The sequence below is a fragment of the Megascapheus bottae genome, chromosome 10 (assembly GCF_031878675.1).
Source record: "Megascapheus bottae isolate mThoBot1 chromosome 10, mThoBot2.hap1, whole genome shotgun sequence".
Lineage (NCBI taxonomy): Eukaryota > Metazoa > Chordata > Mammalia > Rodentia > Geomyidae > Megascapheus > Megascapheus bottae.
Window position 1 is genome coordinate 49,976,054 of NC_143518.1, and position 24,279 is coordinate 50,000,332.

Genomic DNA, 24,279 nt, shown 5'->3' on the forward strand with positions numbered 1-24,279 from the left:
AGTACTAGCTTCGATTTCTCCATACCACATACCATAAAAAGCTGGAAATGGTGCTGTGGCTCAAGTATCCAAGGACAGTGCCCAGGCCCTGAGTTCAAGCCCAAGGACTGGCAAAAAAAAAAAAAAAAAGTTTTAATGGAGGAAAAAAAAAGGCATGCAATTGTGGGACTGTTGAGGAGAATGAGAGGGAGGAAAGGGAAGAGAATGATGGAGGACAAATAATAGTAAAATACAAATAATATTGAAATACATTACATATCTATGTATGAAAATGGCAGAAGCAAACTCCTTAAAATCTGTTAAAAATAAGAGGGTTGTAGCTGGACACAGTGAGCAGTGACTCACGCCTGTAATCCTAGCTACTTAGGAGGCTGAGATCTGAGGATTAAGGTTCAAAGCCAGCCTGGCACAAAAGAACCTGAGACTCTTTTCTCCAATTAACCCCCAGAAAAGGGAAGTGGGGCTTGGCTCAAGGGTAGAGCAGTAGCCTTGAGCTGAAGAACTCTGGGACAACGCCCAGGCCCAGGGGTAGGGCGGTAGCCTTGAGCTGAAGAGCTCAGAGACAGCCACCAGGCCCGGGCCAGTTCAAGCCCCATGACCCACAATTAAATACATACATACATACATACATACATACATACATACATACATACATACATACGTAAGTAAATAAGTAAGTAAGTAAATAAATGGGTTGGAAGGAATTGAGAAACAGAACACAAAAGATAAGATTAATCTGACAAGACTACCATTTATATATGTACAAGTTAATAGTGCTCTTCTTTGAAAAGATCTCAACTTTCACATTAAAAGGGACATGCCAAGACATGTGAAAGGGCATCAATGTATGGGAATTAATGCACCATCTATCTGGCAAATATCATGTAACCCTTCTATTAATTACAATAAAAAATATATGGGAAAAAAAGGGACATGCCAAGGTACTGGTGGCTCATACCTGTGGAGCTGTAGCTCAACTGATAGAATGTTAGCCCTAAGCACAAAACCTCTTGGGCAGCACCCAGGCTCTGACTTCAAGTCCTAGAACCTCGACTCCATTCCTTGGTACCACATACATAGAAAAAAAGCCAGAGTGATGCTGTGGCTCAAGTGGTAGAGCTCTAGCCTTGAGAAAGCCCAAGGACAGTGCCCAGCACTAAGTTCAAGACCCAAAACTGGCAAAAAAAAAATTCCAAGCCAGGCATGGTGGCTCACTCCTGTAATCCTAGCTACTCAGGAGGCTGATATCTAGTACATAGCTCAGCACAAAAGAACCTTACTCTTTTTTTTTTTTTGCCAGTCCTGGGCTTGAGCTCGGGGCCTGAGCACTGTCCTTGGACTTTCTCAAGGCTAGAGCTCTACCACTTGAGCCTCAGCACCACTTCCAGCTTTTTTCTATGTATGTGGTACCGAGGAATCGAACCCGGGTCTTCATGCATGCTAGGCAAGCACTTTAACCACCAGGCCAAACTCCCGGCCCCAAGAACCTTACTCTTATCTCCAATTAACCTCTAGAAAACAGAAAGTAGGGCTTAGTTCCAGGGTAGGGTAGTAGCCTTGAGCTTAAGAACTCAGGGACAGTGCCCAGGCCAAGTTCAAGCCCCATGACCCACAAAAAATAAATAAATTCCAAAGGTCCTTAAGTAGAATAAAAGATAGGATTTTTTTCCCTTTTCAATAAGCCCATAGTTTTTGAAACATGTATAGACATCACGAAGGGCCTAGAACATATCTATCTAGGCAAGGGTAAGCTTTGAAAAGTAGCTTCATAATGCTAGACTACTTACCAGAATAAAAATAGCAAAAGATGTTTTGCATCTCTAAGTTGAATATGAACATCAGAAGTAATCTCTCATCAGTCAGAAATGACAAGGAAAATTTGCAAAGAAAAGTAACATTAACAAAATCCAACAGGCTTTTCATCAAATTTTATTCATATAGCATACAAGACACCTCAATGGAAACAAAAAGAAGAGGAGAAACAAACAGGTTTGAAAAAGAAATGGGGGAAATAGTTTTCTTTTCATTTGTCCAAGATTAGAACTCAAACCGAGGCTTGTTTTCACTCATTAGCTGGTTCTCTACAACCTGAGCCATACCTCCTACATAGGATTAGAATTTTAAAACAATGGCAACAAGTCAAATAAAAAGCAACAGATCAGGCTGGGAGTGTGACCTAGGGGTGGAGTGCTCACCTAGCACTCCACATACACAGAAAAAGCCACAAGTAGAGCTGTGGCTCAAGGGGCAGAGAGCTAGCCCTAAGGGAAGAGTGTCCAAAGACGGTACCCAGCCCCTGAGTTCAAGCCCAAGAACTGGCAAAAAAAAAAAAAGGCTCAGGAGGCTGAGATCTGAGGATTACAGTTCAAAGCCAGCCAGGGCACTAAAGACCACTAACGACCTTGAGACCCTTATCTCTAATTAACCACTAGAAAACTGGGAGTGGCACTTTGCCCCAAGGGGTAGGAGTAAGGCAGAAGAGCTCAGGGACAGCACCCAGCACCCAGGCCCAGAGTCCAAATCTCATGACCAACACACAAACACCCCCCCACACACACACACAGCCACAGATCAACTTGTGGGCATGTACAAGACAGGGAAACTGAAGAAAAGCAAAGGAAAGGATAACAGTGTCCAAGAAACAAGCATGTACATTACTTGAATTCTGAAGTGATAACCCCTTTGCACACAACCTTAATAATAACAATAATTTTATTTTAAAATTTTTAAAAAGCAACAGATATGGCAGCAAATCTATAAAATATTTCACATAGATACATAAGACATAATCATGGGCCATACTAGCATGTTATGGCCTTTAGAGGGGCCATCACTAAATATTATGTTTTTATAAGTAAAAAAATTTGATATTCCATATCATAGTACCTGGTACCTAGAAGTAATAAATACTTGTGAAATAATCAACTGGATAGATAGTTGAGTAAGCACACAAATGAGAGCTAGTAAAAAAAATATGTAAAGTTTTTAATAACTGACAGTTCAGATGTGGTGTTTCTTCATTTAAAAAAGGCTAATTTAATTAGGAGGAAAATGTGTCAAAAGTAATATGGCACAGTGAAAAGAAAAGGAAATGTGGATTTAGCTACATTTAAGATTAAAAAATTTAGCTCAACTCTTACCAGCCATGTCTTTGAGCAAATTTATATCTTTCTTTCCTCTACCTGTAAAATGGGAACTACAATATCTACCTTACAAACACAGCATGCCATCAGTTTTGGCACCTGGAACAAAGTATACAAACCAGTTCTCAAATCAATTCTGTAATTCATAATGTAGTCCACAGATGGGTGTTACTAACAATATTCACCATCTGGTGGCTTCCTGTTTTAAATAATTATTCTTGCTAAGTAGGTGCCAAGCTTTTAGAATCATTATATTAAATGTTTGCAACCTCTAAAATTTGGTACCCTTAGACAAAATCCAGTATGACCAGCCATAATTCAGCTTTTAGGGTTGCTTTAAAAATTAAAAATAACATAAGAAGAAGACCTTGAACAGGGACGAGCATATAGTAGATAACAAGTTGTTATTTAAACATTCCATTAATACCTTTATGTAAACCATTTGCTACTCTACACTATCACAACTATTCCAGTAAGACTACCTGGAGAATAGAGATTATTCATATCAGCCACTAACAGTAATAAAGAAACAAATGTCCATGGAAGGTTAATATGAACTATAACCTTCTCTTCAACGATTCAAGTTGATTTCTTTGACCTTGATTTCTGGACAAAAACCTGAGAATTTAGAAGAGTAGATGGCATCTTCTTTATCTCAAGAATCATTTCTAAACTAAGGGAATAAGAAGAGTCAGGATCAAAACAAAATTCCAATTTAGCTCGTGCAAAGCACACTTTTTCCTCCTCTGGATCTGCAAAGACAACTGCTACTTCAGTGTGCATCCTGTCTCAGTTGTGTAAACACAAGTTATGCAAGAAAAACACCAAGTCACTAACCTGAACTAGAATGAGTAGGTCAGTAGTAAAATTATAAAATTTCCCAACCCAAAAGAATATCTTTATAAAACCCTCAGGTAGTTCTATTATCTTTTCTTTAAATTCTCAATAGCTAGAAATAAGCATTTTATTATAAAGCATGCTGGTCTAAGCCAAGGCTACTGGAACAACTGTTACAAAAATGGTTAAATATACATAATTCACCAATAGTACTGATCCTTACCACAATTCACTAACAGTTTGGTTACCCTGGAACAAACTTTCCCCAAGGAAGCATTTTTTCCGAGCATACATACCAAATTCACAATCTAGAGCCTCAATTTTCCCACAAATTAGTAAACAATGTCCATATGTCTGTTAAGTAGTTAACTAGCATATTTTTACATAGAATCAACAGACCAGAGACTCTGCTTTGACTTTACATTTTTTCTGCAATGAAATACATAATGTATAACACACACACACACACACACACACACACACACACCCTCTAGATGGATAGGTAGGAATAGTCAGACAGTCAGACAGACAGTCAGTTATCTGGGTTTTACTTGGGTAGAATATGCAATCCTACTGCTTCAGCCTCCTAAATGCTAAGATTACAGCATGTGCTAAGATTATATATGACTAGAAAGAGGGTTTTTTTACATACTGGTTTAAAAATTACAGTTAGAAGATGGCAGTTGAGTTTTAAGAAAAAGAAAAAAGAAGAAATTTATGGGCCAGGAGTGTGGCCTAGTGGTAGAGTACTTAGCATGCATGAAACTCTGGGTTTGAATCCTTGAAAATCCAGAAGCGGTGCTGTGGCTCAAGTGGTAGGGTGCTAGCCTTGAGAAAGGCCAAGGACAGTCTCCCAGGCCCTGAGTTCAAGCCCCAGGACTGACAAAAAAAAAGGAAAATAATGAAAAAGAAGAAAGGAAAGGAGGGAGGGAAGAAGGAAGGAAGGAAGGAAGGAAGGAAGGAAGGAAGGAAGGAAGGAAGGAAGGAAGGAAGGGAAGTTGGAATTTAAAGGAATTAGAATTCTGTGATTATGAACCAAGGGGTTCCCTTAGGTTGTCTGAATAAAATGAATCACACTGTTAATAAACAATAAGACTAAAAGTAGTAAGTCAATTATGAACTCTCTGGATTCAATGACACATTGGCAAAAAAACCCAAACCAGAACTAGACCATACACTGTGGTTTCAGAAGGAAGACATACATTACACATAAACATGTTTAAATGGCTAACATTCCCTCTAAGACATGGGTTTGGCAAGTATGGTATCAAATTCTAGTACAGAAGTAATTAGCAAAGTAACTAAAGAAAATTTTTGTTTATCTGCAAATATGCTATTATCTGCATATATATTGTTATTGAAGCGATGATTTTTATTTCTCTACTGCCATCATGTGGCAACATTATGAAGTGTGCTAAGATTAAATGCAAATAATTTTTAGATAAAAAGATGCCACATTAAATGCTTTATTATGTCAACTAAACACCTACTAAGTTTTAGCACATAACTATGCAAAAAAAAAAAAGGAGGGGGAACAGCAGACTAGATTTTCTTTGCAACTCATCCTCATTTCAAATCCTGAAAGCAAAGAACAAAAATGAGTAGACCTTTACAGACCAGAATATCCACTAGCAAACACCCCCAGAGACTGTGAAAAACATTTTTTTTTGCCAGTCCTGGAGCTTGAACTCAGGGTCTAGACGGTGTCCTTGAACAATTTTTGCTCAAAGCTAGTGATCTGCCACTTGAGCAGTAGCATCACTTCCAGCTTTTTCTGTGTGTAGGGTACTGAAGAATCGAACTCACAGCTTCGTGCATGCTAGGCAAGCACTCTACCACTAGTCTAGACTCCCAGCCCCTAAAAAACAAACTTTGAAAAAAAAAAAATAAGAAAATGACCAAGAAAACTGGGTGCCTATAATCCTAGTTACTCAGGAGTCTGAGGTCTGAAAATTACAGTTTGAAGCCAGCCCAGGCAGGAAAATCCATGAAAGTTATCTCCAATTAATCACAGAAAAAGCAAGAACTGAAGTTGTGGCTCAGACAGAAGCATGCTAGCTTTGAGCAAAAAGGAGCTCAGAGACAGCACCCAATCCCAGAGTTCAAACTCCAGGACTAGCAAGACAGAGAGAGACAGATAGACAGACAGACAGAGACAAAGAGACAGAGACAAAGAAACAGAGAGACAGAGAGAGAAGAAGAGAAGACAATCAAATTATGGAAACAAATGAATTCCAAATTTGTTTCTCAAATAGAAATGTTAAATGTGATACAGTTAAGATGGGAACTGGTGGCTCATGCCTGTAATCCTAGCTACTCTGGGGACTGAGATCTGAGGATCATGGTTCAAAGCCAGCCTTGGCACAAAAGATCGTGAGACTTCTATCTCCAATTAATGTCCAGAAAAACCAGAAGTGGTGATGTGGTTCAAGTGGTAGAGTGCTAGCCTTGAGCTGAAGAGCTCAGGGACAGTATCCAGGCCCAGAGTCCAGCCCCGTGACTGACCAAAAAAAGCCAGGCACAGTGGCTCATGTCTGTAATACTCAAGAGGCTGAGATCTGAGGATCACAGTTCAAAGCCAGCCAGGGCATTAGAGTCTGTGAGACTCTTATCTCACCCAGAAGGGGTGCTGTGGCTCTAGGGGTAGGGTGGTAGCCTTGAGCTGAAGAGCTCAGGGACAGCATCTGGGCCCAGAGTTCAAGCCACGCGACCAATTACAACAAAAGTGATAGTTAAAGTTATATAATGACAAATTTAATGGAAGATTATCATTGGGATCAACTATTTAAAACTGTGTAACAGATTCCAAGTGATTATATGAGCAACTTTACTAAGAATAATTACTAACCAAAAAAATCAAGACTCTATCTCTTTTTATTGCTATACACACAGAGCATTAAGACTTTTAATCTACAGGTCTACCAAAATAGGTTTAGAACTAAAACATCTGCATGTCCATTTAAAGATAGAAATTGAACACATTCATTGAGCTAGGCTCCTTTCTGAAACTCCTTTAACATGATATCAGTAGAATTTAAAGCAAAATCCCAAAGGATGGACACCCACAGAGACGATAATAATTATAAATATTTAAAGTTAGAAAGAACATGGAAGTTTCTTGAGTTAGAAACATCAAGACAGTTGCCTGGCTCAAGTGGTAGAGTACGTCTTCACAAGCTTGAGAGTACTAAGAAGCTATGGAACGGCAGTGAAGGTGAAAAGCAAGAGAATTGGTCAAAATCCATAGCCAGGTAAATTCAAGGTCCTTATAGCACATTGCAAAACTGATTGCCAAGCTCTGGGAAGAGTGAAACAAAGTTTTAGATTGTCAGATGCCAGTTAGAGTAAGAGGGACTACTGAACTATAAACTATAATTCAAGAAGCTATGGTAACCTAAATGACACTGACAAAGACCACAGAGCCAAAATGAAAATGATTTTCCTATAAAGAAAACCATCAACTTTGAATTACAGTACCCAGAAAGTCATAGAACTATAGAAACTATCATTCTGCTTCTATTAGGAAAAGGTAGAAAACAAAAGCTGATCTTTAAAAAATAATAAGGACGGGATAAGTTCAACTTATAAGACATTCAGTTACACTAAATTCTCCATACTCATCTACAATACTTAGTAGAAAATTACTGCCACCAAAGAAAAATGAAAACACAAAGTCTTCTTACTTCTTCCATTTAAAAGCTCACTTTTGTCTCCTCAGGCCACTGATCATAAACTCACTGGAGAATCTCTCTGAATGCTGTTTGTAAACACGAAAGACAAGTCAAGGGAAAGATTATTATTCGTAAAGACTTTAAAGACTTATGGATAAGAAGAATACTGTTTTTGTAGATTAACTGATCAACTGGTGATAATGTCATTTAAGGTTCAGTAATTTTTTTATCTTCAGTCTTGTTGCACAGAAGGCAGAGTTACACGTACACACTTTTCCAGAAATCAATATAAGAGCATGTAGGTAATATACATGTACATTAGTATACATATTAACATAGTTTAAATTGTACCTTGGACACCTTCCAGAAGTAGATCGACTCCCTTCCTATAAAAATCAGAAGCAGCTTCATAGTCATCTTCCTCTTCCTTTTTTAAAGCTAGCTTTATTAATTCTCCTGCTTTCTCCAAATAATCTCTCTTGCCAAGCCTAGGCTTTAAACTGCCAGGAAAGAGGCTACGACTCTCCCGTTCTTCTTCTGCCTTGTTTGGTTCACTGTCAGAAGCAACAGCTCCTAGTGCCGAAGAATCTGAAGACAGATTGAGACCAAAAGTTCTAATGGGAGAGTTTTGATTGGAAGCCATTCCATCATCTAACTCGGCAAGAGAATCAGCATCAATAGTAAGAGATAGCAGATCACTGTCACTGGAGAATCCTGGAAATATGACAATAGTAAACAGTTATTAATTTGAGCATCAACCACAAAAACACAAGTCACAAAATTATTCATTTTTATATTAACCAATCAAGAGGACTATAATTGGCCGAGAGTTTGGCCTAGTGGTAGAGTGCTTGCCTAGCATGCACAAAGACCCAGGTTCAATTCCTCCATACCACATACATAGAAAAAAAACTGGAAATGGTGTTGTGGCTCAAGTGGTAGAGCTCTAGCCTTGAGGAAAGCACAAATACAGTGCATAGGCCCTGAGTTCAAGCCCCGGGAATGGCAAAAAAAAAAAGAGGACTGTAATTCCTTTCTTTCGATTTATTTCATTCACTTTTGCATTCTTATAACTCTGGAAGAAAATTTCCTTGTCTTAATCACCAAAAAAACAAGTTTTTAGCCTTGTCAACCTTTACCCAAGATCTTATAAACTCTTTTATGGGAAACTGTTCCATATGAATGCAGCTATAAAAATTTAAAACACAAGGCTGGGCACGGTGGCTCACGCCTATAATCCTAGCTACTCAGGTTGAGATCTGAGGATCACGGTTCAAAGCCAGTCCAGGAACTAAAGTCCATGAGACTCTTTAGCTCCAATTAACTGCTAGAAAACTGGAAGTAGTGCTGTGGCTCAAGGGGTAGGGTGCTAGCCTTGAGCTGAAGAGCTCAGGAACAGTGCCCAGGCCCAGAGTTCAAGTTCCACAATCAACCTAAAAAAAAAGAGCCCTAAAAAAAGAATTTAAAGCATACACACACAAACAGTATAATAAGAGAAAAGAATAAAACCAAAAAATGTGCTTAAATCTCAACTCTAAATTGTGTGATCAAGAAAGGATACCTTAATCATTTACTTATTATGCAGTTTTATATGAGAAATGGTTAATACATGAAAAACACAACTCCCATGAAATGATAACTTATGACTACATAATAATTATATGAATAAATAACGTGTCTTCAGAGGTGTCCCTTCAGAGAACCGTTCATATCTGAGAAATGAATGCTATTTAAGGTCTTTAAATGAATCAAATGTAATAAAATTTTTGTTTCAACCCCTTCTACACAGTACGAAACAGCTTTGAAGAATATCTGCACCCTAGTAGTTCTCAGACAGAAAAATGAATAGTAGATGCTTCTGAAATTAGTTCCCCGATTTCATATAACTGATTTCACAATACATGTGCATGATTCAAAATAAGTTCGCAAAATTTCCAGTCTCAAGATCTCCCTTCACATTCTTAATGATTAAGGACTCCACAAAGATTTTTATAGACTGTATCTATAAATATTCACCAATACTTTATGGGTATTAAGACAATTTTAAATGTATAGCATCAAGGACTATAATATATTAACAAATTTTACAAAAAATAACTATTTTCCAAACCAAAAAAAATTTATTGAGAGAAAGGTACTGTTTTACTGTTTTACAAATCTTATTACTGTCTGGCTTAAAGGAAACTAACTAGCTCTTCATACCTGATTTTAAACACTACTGTCATACGTTGTTCTGGTTGAAAGAAAATAACACATAGGTATATGTGTGATATCTATATAGCCATGGGAGTAGAGATGTCAAAACCAAGGCTTCATTCATGTGCCAATCAATTACCCTATTAACATATATCAAAGGGAGATCTTATAAAGGCTAAAACCGGGGATTTGAAAATAAAGTTGCATAGGCCTAATTTTAAATAATTTACAATATAAGCCTATATAGATCATCCTGTGGCCAATACCAGGGATTCCTAACTTTAACAAAAAAAAGAAAGAAAAAGAGCCAGGCGCAGTGGCTCACACCTGTAAACCTGTAATCCTAGCTATTCAGGAGGTTGAGATCTGAGGATAGAGGTTCAAAGCTAGCAAGGGCATTAAAGTCCACAAGACTCTTATCTCTAATTAACCACCAGAAAACCAGAAGTGATGTTGTGGCTCAAGAGGTAGGGTGGTACCCTTGAGCTGAAGAGCTCAGGGACAACATTCAGGCCCAGAGTTCAAGCCCCACAACCAACAAAAGGGGAGATATCAGTGGTTCATACCTATAACTTAGCTACCTAGGGGACTAAGAAAAAAAGGATTATAATTCAAGGTCAATCCAGGAAAAAAAGTTCGACTCTGTGAGACTGTATCTCCAATTAACCATGAGAAACCCAGAAGTAGTGCTGTGGCTCAAGGGGCATGGCATTATTAGCCTTGAGCTAAAGAGCTCAGGGACAGCTCCCAGGCCCAGAGTTCAAGCCCCATGACTGACCAAAAAAAAAAAAAAAAACCTTCTTTTTTTTCCTCTTCCTCTATTAGGCTGCATTTTTACCATGCCTGAGAAGCTTAACACCATACATCTCTTCAATCATATGCTACAAAACCTAATCATCTTCCAGTATTTACTGATGTCTATCTTTTCCATATTTAGTTAATTTCCAAATTCCCTTATTAAGTATTCTCCACAACATGCTAAGAACTTTCCTCAATTTTGTTTTTTTCACAGTCCTGGATAATAAACAGAGGACTTCACATATGCTAGGTAGCACTCTACCACTGAGCTACATCCTCCAGCCCAAAGGTGACATTGGATATGAAAGGTCCCCCATTAGCTGGGACAGTGGGAAACAGTGGAACCTTTAGAGGTGAGGCCAACTTGAAGGCAGTTAGGTCACTGGGAATTTGTCCTTGAATATTCAGTGTGTCTTTCAATATTCTTTGAAGCCCTGGCCTCTTCCACTTCCCTCTTTGCTTCCCTTCCATGAGATGTCCACCATGATCATGCTGTCTATTCACAGGCTCAAAAGCAATTAAGCCAACTGACCATGGACTTAAATCTCTGAAATCATGAGCAAAATTAACCTTTCCTCCTAAGAAGGCGTTTGTCTCATATTTGGTCACCATGATGGAAACCTGACTAACACACATTTTAAAACTCTTCACTGTTGTGCCAAGATTGTCTCATGTTCTGTGGGAATGACCCCTTCCACCCTTTGCCCAGGGCCCATGTACTTGAACCCCAGGTGGCAACAGCTTGATGCTCAGTGGTTAGAGACCTGAGCTCTGATTAATCTTAAAGCGACCAGCGGTTTGAGTTACCAAACAGCCAATCAGGTGATTTTAACTATGGAATTCCCCTATAAAAGCTGTGTAAAATCCTTGTTCAGGACCTCTTAGTGTTGCTGGCTACGGGTATGCGGAGGTCCGAGTTTAGACTCATAATAAACGATGCTTGCTTTTTAGCTTTGACTGTGGCCTCTGGTGGTCTTTTCGGGGTTCTAGGAATTCGGGTACAACATTCACCACTATAGTAATGAATCTCATTTTTGAGCAATACTGAACCACTGAGCTATACTCCCTATCCTTCATATTTATGACTTCACAAAAATAGTACCTGGTCTATTTATTCTGCAGACTTAACACATCTGTTTAATACAGTATTTGTCCAACTTCTAATGGTGATCCCACAATATGACTTTTCATATAAAACTACACAAAAAGACCACACGAAATAAAAACTAAAACCCCCCAAAAAGTTAAGAGGTAAGATATAAGGAATAATAGGCATATAATGAGTTTTCCATTTAAATAATCAGGAAAAATACTGGATAAAGCAACCATGGATACTTGATACAATATTAAGGCTGTTTGTCAAAAGTTAAGCCAACCTGAAGTCAATCTATCCTCATACAAGTCCTTTAAGCCATCACAAGAGTAAAAAGTACATCCTTCACCAACATCATCAAGTCAAAAATCTAAGCCTTTTTGAAAGTGATACTAGGGTCAAAAGTCCCTGGCAAGCATTCGGCCTCCAGGTTCATATCACAAAGATTCCAGTCTCAGGGCTATTAGAGGGCCCCAGGTGACTTGTTAAAAAGCAGCTACAGACATTCAGGGCTTATTTAGCATCCCAGTTCCCCTCCCTACCCTCACCTCAGTGCTTTGAACTGTTCAGAGTAGGGCAGTATAGCAAAATCTTTCTAGAACACCATCTCTGAAAGATAGGCCTCAGGGAGAAAGGTTGAGCTGCCCACAGGAAAAAAAAAAAAAATCTTTATTCAACAAGCTATCAGAAATCCACATTTGAAGACCATGTGTCAAAAGAGACCAATCTTTAGAAAAACAGGTGGGCTGTCATGGGTGACTATATATAAAATACATGGCTTTGTTACTATTAGCTGATAGCATTCACTGAACTCTTGAGGTTCAAATATTGCCATAGTCAATCAATGGAAATTTCTACTTGTCTTAGTACCAATGATTCACACTTCACACATAAAGCAAGCTAGCTAGCTAGTCAGCACATTGAGGCTGCCTGGAGGTAGAAGACATTAAGATTAGTTTCCATTAAGTATTGAGCTCTTACTAATGTGCTTTCAAATAACTATCTAAATCTATGGCTTAATGCTAGTTAAGATTCCTGCACTTGATGTCTACTCATGAATTAATGTTGTTATTAAGAATCTTTCTTGTGATATTTCTCATTTTTTTCCAGATTGGCTCTCCCAATATAGCCCAGGATAGAGATGGACTCACAATTCTCCTGACAACACTATAGTCTAGGACCACAGGCTATTTCACCATGCATGTGTACGCTTCACCCATGAAAATTTATTAAAAAGAATGTCAGGATAACCTTTGTATATCTCTGAAAAAAAAAGAAAGAATGAGCTCAGAAAACAAACATATTAATATTTACAGCCTAATACTGTTTTATCTCATAAACAATAAAGCTCTATTACTTGGCTTTCCTTTCTACCCAATAAAAATTTTCATTTGTGTTTTCATTTCTTTACTCTGGTTTCTTTAGACAGGATCTTTTGACATGGGGCCTTGCTATATAATTCAAGCTGGCCTTCAACCTTTGATTTTCCTGCCTCAGCCTTCTAAGTGCTAGGATTATAGGAATGCACCACTATGTTTAGTGTCCAGTGATCTTATTCTGCTACTTCCATAACCTTGTCTGGGCTCCAGGGTTTCAATTCTATTATATTACCAGCATACAAGGAACTTACACAATGCTAGCTTTCTATCCTAAGTATATCTCTTCCAAAAACTGAATCTCATTACAAAATGCATGGCTTAACCTCTACAAAACTCCTGTTTCTTAGTTGAAAATAAGAATTTATATTATTTTGAATGTTCCTTCTACTTTTAAACCTTGATTACTACATCATGAATATTGTTATTTATCCTACCTAGCTCCTAAACATTTAATATCCAATATTACACTCAGACCACTAGAGTTTTTAAGAGTCAATATTTATCATCTGCCTGGTGTGCATCATGCACACACTGATACATACTCATTTGCGCTTATCTTGAGGAAAATGACCTATTTATTATAGAAGAAAATTCATTTGATAAGAAGTATGTATACCACATACAGAAAAAGCGGGAAGTAGTGCTTGTGGCTCAAGTGGTCGAGTGCTAGCCTTGAGAAAGCCGAAGGACAGTGCCTATGCCCTGAGTTCAAACCCCAGGGCTGTCAAAAGAAAATCATCACATAAATAAGTACCTAAAATAAATAAATACCTAAGAGAAAAAATAATTTCTTCAAGCTGAGTATGCAATATTCTAACACGAGAACTTAGACTAATCCGTAAGATTTACAAAGCCTATAGTGTCACCTTGTGGTCATTTGCAGAATAAAAGATCTGGTTCAAATGTAAATTGTTCCGATTTTCCACATTCTGTCTGGTTAACATGAACTGAATAAACTTACGTAGTAGAAAAGAATCAACCCAGCCAGGCACAATGGCTCACACCTATAATCCTAGCTATTCAAGAGGCTCAGATCTGAGAATCACAGTTCAAAGCCAGCCCAGGCACTAAAGAATGTAAGACTCTTATCTCCAGATAATCATTAGAAAACTGGAAGTGGGGCTGTGGCTCAAGGAGTAGGGCAGTAGCCTTGAGCTGAAGAGCTCAGGGACAGCACCCAGGCCCAGAGTTTAGGCCCCACAACCCACCAAAGAAAGAAATGAAAAGAATTAGCCCAGAAAACACAAGACTTTTAAAGTTAGCCAGTCAGAAAACAACACACTTTTAAAGTTGGCCTTTCTAAATCAGCCTTTAAAAAAACAGACTCAGAAGCCAGGTACTGGTGGCTCATGCCTATGATTCTAGCTACTTAGGAGGCTGAGATCGGAACCCATCCTGGGCAGTAAAATCCATGAGACTCTTATTTCCAATTAACCAGAAATGGAACTGTGGTTCAAGTAGTAGAGCATTGGCCTCGTACACAAAATCTCAGGGACAGCACCCAGGCCAGAATTCAAACCCCAGGACTAGCCAAAAGAAAAAAAGGAAAAAAAAAAAAAAAAGATTTAGGTTATTAAGTAACCTACCAATGAAACAATATTCCTATTTAGAATGATTCTCAAAGAAAAAACTTTAAACCTACAAAATTAAAAAATAACTTAAATAATAAAGAGAATGGTTTTAGTTTATTTTGGTTAGATGATTTTTATCAGTTAAGTAACTATACATTTTTCCAGTCCAATGTTTGAAACACAAATCAATACTATTCAATTTAGCAGTCTGCAATCTTCATGCTTCTTTATAAATAGGAAATAATTATCACCTTACCACCAAATAACATAAATCTTCAGCACAATGTAATCTTAATGAATCCCTTACTGAATTCAGTAATATTTGCTTCAAAATATACACTTCAACCAGGCACCAGCTGGAGGCTGAGATCTATAGATCACAGCTCAAAGCCAGCCTGGGAAGAATGTTCTTGATACTCTTTCTTCCAATAAACTACTCAGAAAAAGCCAGAAATGGTGCTGTGGTGCAAGTGGTAAAGCACTAGTTTTGAGCAAAAAAAAAAAAAAGGTTGGGGTTAGCTCCCAGGCCCTGACTTCAAGACCCAGGACTGGCAAACAACAAATAAACAAAAAAGACAGATAGATAGATAGATAGACAGACAGACACACACACACACACACACACACACACACACACACACACACACACTTCATTTACTCTAAAATGCTAACTAAAGACTCTATAGATCCTTCATAGTCTCTAGAACTGTTACAATGAGCACATGGAGAAGTCTTCATTCATAATTAACAACTCCCCAAAGAAGCAGATTTTTGCTATTCCAAGACATATTTAAGAATATTCGCTCTTAAAATCTGCTACATATTTAAAAAAAAATAAGGAGGCTGATCTCCCAATTTGTACTTGTGGTTACGACCATCTAATTATTTTCTCTGGCTGCATGAACCTGGAAAATATCCCTCTCTAAACTGCAAAGGAAGTCAAGTAATGTATTAGGAAGAGGAAATGACACAGGTTGCCAGATGAGCCAGACAAACATCAAAGGCCAGCAGAGCAGTAAAGCAACCTGCATCCTTCAAACAGGCCAACAGCTGAAGGAAACATGTCAGAAACGTAGGTCTCATGAACCACTCTAGGCAGGTTTCCAGTGTCACAGCAACCTCATGAGTAAGTTTCATTCAAACAAAAACATACAAGTTTAAAATGAAAGTAAGAGGGAGACAATCAATTAGCTTGCCTTTCATCTTTGGAAAAATTCAGTTTAATTGCTATCAACAAAGGAGATAAAGAATAACCAGTATTTCATTTTAAGAAATGGAAAAACATGTCAATGTTTTATCTAAAATCCTGATAAATAATTTCACATCTTTTCAATTCCATAATAAATCAAAGTTCCCAGGGGAGGAAAAAGGATGGAAAGGGCAAGATCAACATTCACTGTATTCACAAATTGACAAATTGAATTGAAACTCTTTGTACAATAAAAGATTGTGTATATGTGTATGTGCATAACCAAAAATAAATAAATGAAAATGAACTTTAGGAAATGGAAATAAGAGAGGTTTTTTTCCTGTTTCTTTCCTGGTTTGTTTGCTTTTCTGTCTTTGCGGAGTAAGAGGAGCACAAAAATGGGGGGACAGGGGGTAAACAAATCTAACAGTAGTACCCAGTAGAAACTATTTGGAAAATAAACTATATACAACTTGTGGGTGAGGAAAGAAGGGGAAAACTGTTAGAGAAAGATGGAAAGGGTAACACTGTCCCAAAAGAAATGCATTCATTGCTTGACATACAAAACTGTAATCTATCGTTACATCACCTTTATAATAACTATTTTAAAAATACATAAGAATGAATGAAAGTTTTCCATTTAACACCAAGATACTGATTTTATTAACTCAAAAAGCAGTTTCTCTACTGCAATATAAAATAAGCATACGTCTAAAACAAAAACACAAATCCCAGATTTTCATGTTTCCTTTAGAACTTTCATTCAAAACAAACTAGGACTTGTATGTTGCATTTCACTTAACCCTACCACTATACAATGAGAAGTACTAAACTTGTCACATGCTACAATTTAGTTGTGATTTTGGTTCCCAGTGCACTGCTGTAAAGGGGGTGGAATCAGTAAGGACCGAGACTTCCTGGATAATTAGAGCACTGGAGACATTACCTTTGCATATGATTCTTGTGGAACGTGACTGGTTCCCGAGAGTGGGTAGCTATAAAAAGAATGACCTCTCCCCCCCATGTCTGGCTTTTTCTCTTATCATCTGATCTCTTCTGCACATAGCTATCCCCACCTCCCTTTTCCTACACCATGCTGTGATGGAGTATATATGAGAGGGAGGGCCAAAGAGATGGGTCACTCAAGCTGGATGTTGGTGGCTCATGCCTATAATTCCAGCTACGCAGAAAGCTGAGATCTAAGGATCTTGGTCCAGACAGTCCAAGTAAACAAATCCACAAGACTCTTACTCCAATTAAAAATCCGATCTGGAGTGTGGCTTAAGTGGTAACGCATCAGCTGAAAGCAAAAAAGGCAAGTGAGAGCACAAGGCTCTGGGTTCAAGACCTGATACTAGTGCAAAAAAAAAAAAAGGTTCACTCAATTTTAGACTTTCAGCATCCCCAAACTGTGAGTTAAATAACAGTCTTAATACATGCTATCATTCTAACTGCAACTGAATGAACTTGAAACAGCAGACAATATATTAAGTTTTTACCCTTCTGGCTTGTTCTAAGCGCAAACTAACTCACAAGTAAGAAAAACAGATCTACTTTTGAAACACCATTTAAAATTCTGCACTCAGAGAAAGAGTTAAGGAGCAAACTATTTTATATTTTGGCTTTAAATCCAAACCACATTAGCCACCACAATCTCTCTTAAACCCTCCATTTCACCACATACCTATGAATTCTGGCTGACTTCCAGCTTTCCTGATCTTTTGCTACTAACAGTTCTCTCCCTTGGTTGCCTGTAGGTTTCCCAGGGCTTTTGGTTATGAAGAAAATCTTCCAAATTCCCACTATGGCAGAAAAATCTCATAATTATTTAAAAATCATTTCTCATACTCATTACCTGACTTATGAAATGGTAACCCCTGTGTACAACACCTTAATAATATAACAATAAAATTATATTTTAAAAAATTCATTTCCCCATGTAAATAACAGTGAATTTGCAAACTCTCTTGACAGTCACTTTTCAGTATGAGTCAATAAGATTTCTTTCATCAGGATTACTAAGCCTGGCTTAGTCTAAAGAGAGGGTAAAAATAGCATTAACAGTATTCATGGCTTCTTGGTATCCATACTTCATGGTGCAGAGTGCACAGGTGAAAAACTAAACTTCACTGACAGAATAAAATGCCAATATTATATAAGGCCTTGTCAGATTACCCTTGATTCCTCTCATAAACTTGAAGGCTAGCAATGTGAGTTTGCAGAAGAACACTTATTCAGCATAAACTAGCCACTGAGTTCTATTCCCATTAGAAAAAAAAAAAAATGTTGTTAATGGCAAAAGTTTCATTCCTAAAATATAACACCTTCCAAGGAAAACATGTCTTTTTTGGGGGAGTGGAGGTATGGTTCAAGCAGAAGAGTGCCTATCTAGCAAAAATAAGGTCTTAAGTTCTTGCTGAACCTTCTCCTTTCTATCTCCTTTCCTACTTTTTTTTGTTAATTCAATGCCATGAAATCAGTACATTTTACAAGTAGAAAACATATTCCTTCCCCAGAAGCCAAGAAACTGAGGCATCCAACAGATCAGAAAAAGAGGATACTTTCCCAAGAAACCAGTTCTGGAATTAAGAGCACTATGGCATCACAAGCAATATGTGACGCCAAATCACATACTAAATCTAAACGAATTCTCACAGTACATCAGGTCACAGAGAATAGATACTTTTTCCAAAAAACATATAGATTATAAATTACAGTTACTGTCAGTAATGTTCTGATATGACTCTGGAGGAATCAGGAGGGAGTCAAAGGTATTGAGGGCTTGAAATATTGACCCCTAGGCATATAGCCTCCTTGCATTCCACACCAGGTTTCAATGAATGGATCTGCTTTTAAGTCAATGTAAAGCACAAGGAAAAGGAGCAAAAGCTAACCAACCACTTCTCAAAGTGGTAGCACCAACAGAAAAAGGGAGTGCAAGTTCGTCTACCAAAACAACAGATACCAACTTGCTGCTCTTACCAAGTCAAGAAAGGAAAGAACCAATATGGTTGTTGATGTATGACATCTGAAGTACACCATCACAAACACAGCACTATAGCCACTTTTCATGTAATGATCATAAAGCAATGTCTTCTGCAATAACCTTTAAGTATGCTTACTCTATTAATTTACCTCTAATAAGCCATACTAGCCAACTTTAATAAATCTATTTTGTTTCTAAATAATCACTCTTTTTCTGTCCTCCTCCAATCACTCTTTTATTTTTAGTTCCATAATCTTCCCAGAAAGAAAACCATTATAGAAAAAATATAGTTATGGAAATACATGTATTAAAAATCATATTATAAATTCAAAACTCACTTGCAAAGGGAACAAAAGAGAATGAGCGTTCTTGAATTAGTAAGATTAAAAGCAAATTACTTTGGTTTAGACTCATGTAATTAGAAATCATATCAAACACACTAAAATTGCCTTAGGCTTGTTCTTTCGAGGTAAATGACTGTTTTTAAAGCCAATCGGGAATATCTGAACGTCAAATGCTGGGCCGGGAGTTGGGCCTACTGGTAGAGTGCTTGCCTGGCATGCAAAAAGACCTAGATTTGATTCATTGGTACAACATACATAGAAAAGCCAAAAGTGGTGCTGTGGCTCAATTGGTAGAGCACTAGCTTTGAGGAAAGCCCAAGGACAGTGTTCAGGCCCTGAGTTCAGTCCCCAGGACTGGCAAAAACAAAAATAAAATAAAAATAAAATGCTGATAACTCAGTAAACAATAAGTTGTACTGCCTAATATATAAAAATGTCTTAACTTGGTGTTGGAGGCATGATTCAGCTGGTAGAGTGCTAGCCAATGAGCAAAAGCATCAGGTACCAAGTTCAAGTCCTGGTCTAGGACCAAAAACAAAAAAGTTTTACTAAGCTCAAAACTTCCATCAAATCTAGAATGCCATTAATGGTAAGCTAAATCATTACTGTATATACTACTAGGAAAGAAAAAAGCTGCCAATTAAATGTGAGATATCAGAGCCGGGAGTTTGGCCTAGTGGTAGAGTGGTTGCCTAGCATGCACGAAGACCGGGGTTCAATTCCTCAGTACCACATACATAGAAAAAAGGCAGAAGTGGTGCTGAGGCTCAAGTAGTAGAGTTCTAGCCTTGAGAAAGTCCAAGGACAGTGCTCCAGCCCTGAGCTCAAGCCCAGGACTGGCAAATTAATTCATTCATTCATTTGAAATATCTACCCAAATGAGTGCACCTCATGTCAGTGAAAGAAAAAGAAGTATCTCAGAATAAGTAAAACACACTATAATTTGCAACCTGTAAAATCTTTGACAAGAAGAAGAAATTTAAGTCTCTTACCTTCTGTACTACACTCAGCAAAGATATCAACAATGGAATCTGAGTAAGCTTCAGCTGGACCAATTAATTCAGAACCATCATTAATTATGCCACCCTAAAATGATGAAAACAGTTGTGTTTCCTTGTTATAAAAGGCATAAAATATCAGCAGTAAACATTACTTACTTTAAGCAGGGATGTATACAGACTATAGAAACTAATCTATCAGAACCTAGGGCGGGTGTCTCACGCCTGTAATCCTAGCTACTCAGGAGGCTGAGATCTGAGGATCAAGGTTCAAAGTCAGCCCAGGGACAAAAGGACCTGAGACTTATCTCCAATTAACCTCCAGAAAAAGGGAAATGGGGTTTGGCTCCAGGGTAAGGCAGGAGCCTTAAGCTGAAGAGCTCAAGGACAGTGCCCAGGCTGAGTTCAAGCCCCATGACCCGGAAAAAGAAGAAGGAAAGGAAGGAAGGAAGGAAGGAAGGAAGGAAGGAAGGAAGGAAGGAAGGAAGGAAGGAAAAGAAAGAAAGGGAGGGAGAGAAAAAAAAGAAAGAAAACGAAAGAAAAAAACTAATCTATCAAAGTAGAATACTACTCTTTTAAAAGAATCAGTAAGTAAATCAACATTGGTTCATCAACTATTACAAGCATACCACACCAGCGCAAGAGGATATGAGGCAGCAGAAGCAGCATATGAGAATACAATACTTTTTGCTTAATTATTCTTTTAACCTAAGCTGCTCTAAAAGTAACTATTATTTAAAATGTTTACAATAATATATGACTTTTAATGAAAGTATAGTACTTTAAATCTATCATTCACAAAGACAAACTGTGACAGGTTCAAGCCAGTAATCTTAGAAATCTGGGTAACAGAGAGGGGAATCATGGTTCCCCAGGAAAACTTGGATAAACAAGTTCAAAAGACTTCCTCTCTACTAAGGGCTGGGTACAGTAGCACATACCTGTCATCCAAGCAACAAAGGTAAGCATAAATAGGAGAATCACACAGTTCTGGCAGGTCCAGAAAAGAAACCTTATCTTGAATATAACCAAGTGATGAGTGCCTGCTTAGCCAGTGTGAAATTCTAATTCAAACCTGAGTACCTCCAAAAATGAAGAAAAGAACCCATCAGCTAGATATCATTGAGTGTCCTCAGAAAACAGTTGTTTTGGTTAGGGAAAAATGATAAGTCCATTAGGAATTTATTGGATTTTATCAAATCATAAATGACAACATATCACCTAACACCTCAGTGAGCAAGAAGTCATTTTGGGCTTAGGACCCACTTGTACATGACAGATAAAAGAAACTTAAGATATTTTTAGTGAAGAGATGAAGTTTTAAACATATAAATCACAGAGGCAAAACATTTCTCCATGTGACCATCATTTTTATTATTTATGTAAATTTACAAACTCAGGCCTCTAAAGATACTTTCTCTTTGGCTACATGCAACTACAGAAAGGTTACATTAGGCAAGTGGTGGTGTGATTTTGTGCGTGTGTGATATGGTTTTTTTACAACTGAAGGCTTCAATCATAGACAACAGTACTTCTAATCCTTAAGCAATTACAAATAATTCATAAAGCAACTCTTCTGATACTTAATATCCTTCTTTCTGTCTTCCACCAAAGAGTTTTATGCCCCAAACCTAACTGCCAGGATGGCAAATTCCTTTTCACTTAGCATAAAGAACTCGCTATCTCTAATCAGAGATATTCTGCCTAATAAAAGAATATATATTCCTCTCAAGTACACATGAAACATTCTCCTGGATATATCATATGCTAATCAACATAAGGAAATTAAAATCATACAAACTATGTACTTTAATCACATGAAAACAAAATTAGAAGTCGATAATAAAAGAAACAAGAAAATCCAAAAATATTTGGAAATAAATAACTTTTATTTCTCAGTAGCCCTAGATTGAGAGAGATTTCAAAACAACAAAATACACTGAACAGCATAAAAATAAGAACAAAACACACATAAAAAATACAATTCTCTGAACAGTGCTCAGAAGAAAATGTGTTTCTGTAAATGTCTGTATTGGACAATAACAGTCTCAAATCACTTATGGAATTAATAAGTGTTAAATCCAAAGAAAGAAAAATGAAAAAAATAATGAAGTTCAAAGTAAAACCTAATGAAATACAAAACAAAAATAAGCAAAAATACATGAAAACAAACTTTGGTTCTTAAAAGAAATTAAGGAAGGAGGGAAGGGAAGGAGGAAAGAGGGGAGGGAGAGGAGGAAGGGATTTAATATAGTCGGTTATTTAATTTCCCTAGTAGTAGTGGATCTTTACAAGTAACTTTCACCAAAATAATAATAATAATAATAGTAATAATTGGTAACTTATTTTTATTATCTAGTTTATTGAAGAAAGTTGATATTTTAAAAGACACTGAGAGGACATTGTAAACTTATGATTTTGAGTAATAGAACAGAAATATTAAAAGTTTGTAATGGGGGCAGGGAGTTTGGCCTAGTGGTATAATACTTGTCTAACATGCACTAAGACCCAGATTTGATCCCTCAGTACCACATACATAGAAAAGCCAGAGATGGTGCTGTGGCTCAAGTGGTAGACTGCTAGCCTTGAGGAAAAAGTGCAAGGACAGTGTTCAGGCCCCGAGTTCAAACCCCAGGACTGGCCAAAAATAATTTGCAATACTCTCTAATGACTGACTTTTACTTAATTTTTCATTACTCTTCAAATTATGCTAAATTTATCAGAAGCTAAACATAAAAAAGGCCAACTCAAATTGATAAAGTAGTATTTAGTTCTTGGCTCTGTTCTTTGGCAGCTATTTCTTTCTATGAGAATGGTTGTGCTCTTGCAAAATAAAAAGACATTATTGTTAAGCAGAATTTTGCTTTATACAAGTTGTGAACAAGGGCCAGGAGTTTGGCCTAGTGGTAGAGTGCCTGCCTAGCATGCACAAAGACCTGGGTTCAATTCCTCAGTACCACATTACAAAGAAAAAAGCCCAAAGTGGTGCTGAGGCTCAAGTGGTAGAGCTCTAGCCTTGAGAAAGTCAAGGACAGTGCTCAGGCCCTAAGCTCAAGCCCAGGACCGGCAAAAAAAAAAGAAGTTGTAAACAGTATTCACACGGTCACACAAATTCACACATGCCACCAGGCTAGGCCAGGCACCACTAGTTCCTGCCTATAATCCTACTCAGAAGGCTGAGATCTGAAGATCATGGTTCAAAGTCAACTATACATATATGTATATACATATATGTGTGTACATATGTATATATGTATATGCATGTGTATATGTGTGTACATATGCATATATGTATGTGAATGTGTATATATGGGTGTATAATATGTATATATATATGCACTTGCTAAAAAATCCACTGACTATGGGCTTCTGTATTGTTTATAGTTCTTGGTACTTCTGACTAATGTGGCTGGAAACACAGTGTATACATCTTTGTGTAAAATGGTTTTTGTTATTCTTGGGTAGATTTTGAAGAGTGAAACTGCTAGGTCTTATTATTTTATTTTTAATAGAACTGAGGATTGAACTCAGTGACTTGTGCTTGCTATGTGAGCATTCTACCACTGTGTCAAGCCCCTAGCCAACTGTTTTCCAAAGTGACTACTACTTAAGATTACCCAGCAGTACATGAATAACCCTGCCAGAACTTGGTACTGTCTGACTGTGTCATTGTAACCAATGTAGCAAGTGTGTAGTGGTCTCTCACTTTTGTGTTAACTGAAGTTTCTACTGGCTAATGATTTCCTGGGCTTGTTCCTATATCTTCTTTAGTGAAATGTCTAGTAAAATCCATGTATTTTTTGGCTTATTATTTGTTTTGCTGCGTTGTAAGAATATATTCTGGCTAAAAGTCCTTTTATGAGATATGTAATTTTTATATTTTCTCTCAAAGTTATAGTGATGAACAAGTTAACGTTGAAGATTTCTGGAAATTAAAGCACTAAATTATGAGTTAAAAAATTTAGTAGCTGGCACGGTGAGTAGTAGCCTTGAGCTGAAGAGCTCAGGGACAGTACCCAGGCCCAGTTCAAGCCCCATGAACAAAAAACAAAAAAATAGTATAATAAAATTGAC

General features: G+C 37.5%; 1 protein-coding gene across 4 annotated transcripts in view; it reads right to left on the bottom strand.

Moving 5' to 3' along the window:
- Window positions 1-24,279, bottom strand: part of LOC150058406 (inactive ribosomal protein S6 kinase delta-1) — a 152,449-nt gene that overhangs the window by 91,198 nt on the left and 36,972 nt on the right. For all 4 annotated transcript variants that reach the window (XR_016536881.1, XM_090341207.1, XM_090341205.1 and 1 more), the window contains exons 5-6: window positions 20,200-20,293; window positions 8,003-8,365 (exon numbers count right to left, since the gene is read on the bottom strand). Coding sequence is in view for 3 of the 4 variants with exons in the window: in XM_090341207.1 (XP_090197333.1) it covers window positions 8,003-8,365; window positions 20,200-20,293 (457 nt within the window). In the remaining variant the exon portion in view is untranslated. The remainder of the gene's footprint in view (window positions 1-8,002; window positions 8,366-20,199; window positions 20,294-24,279) is intronic.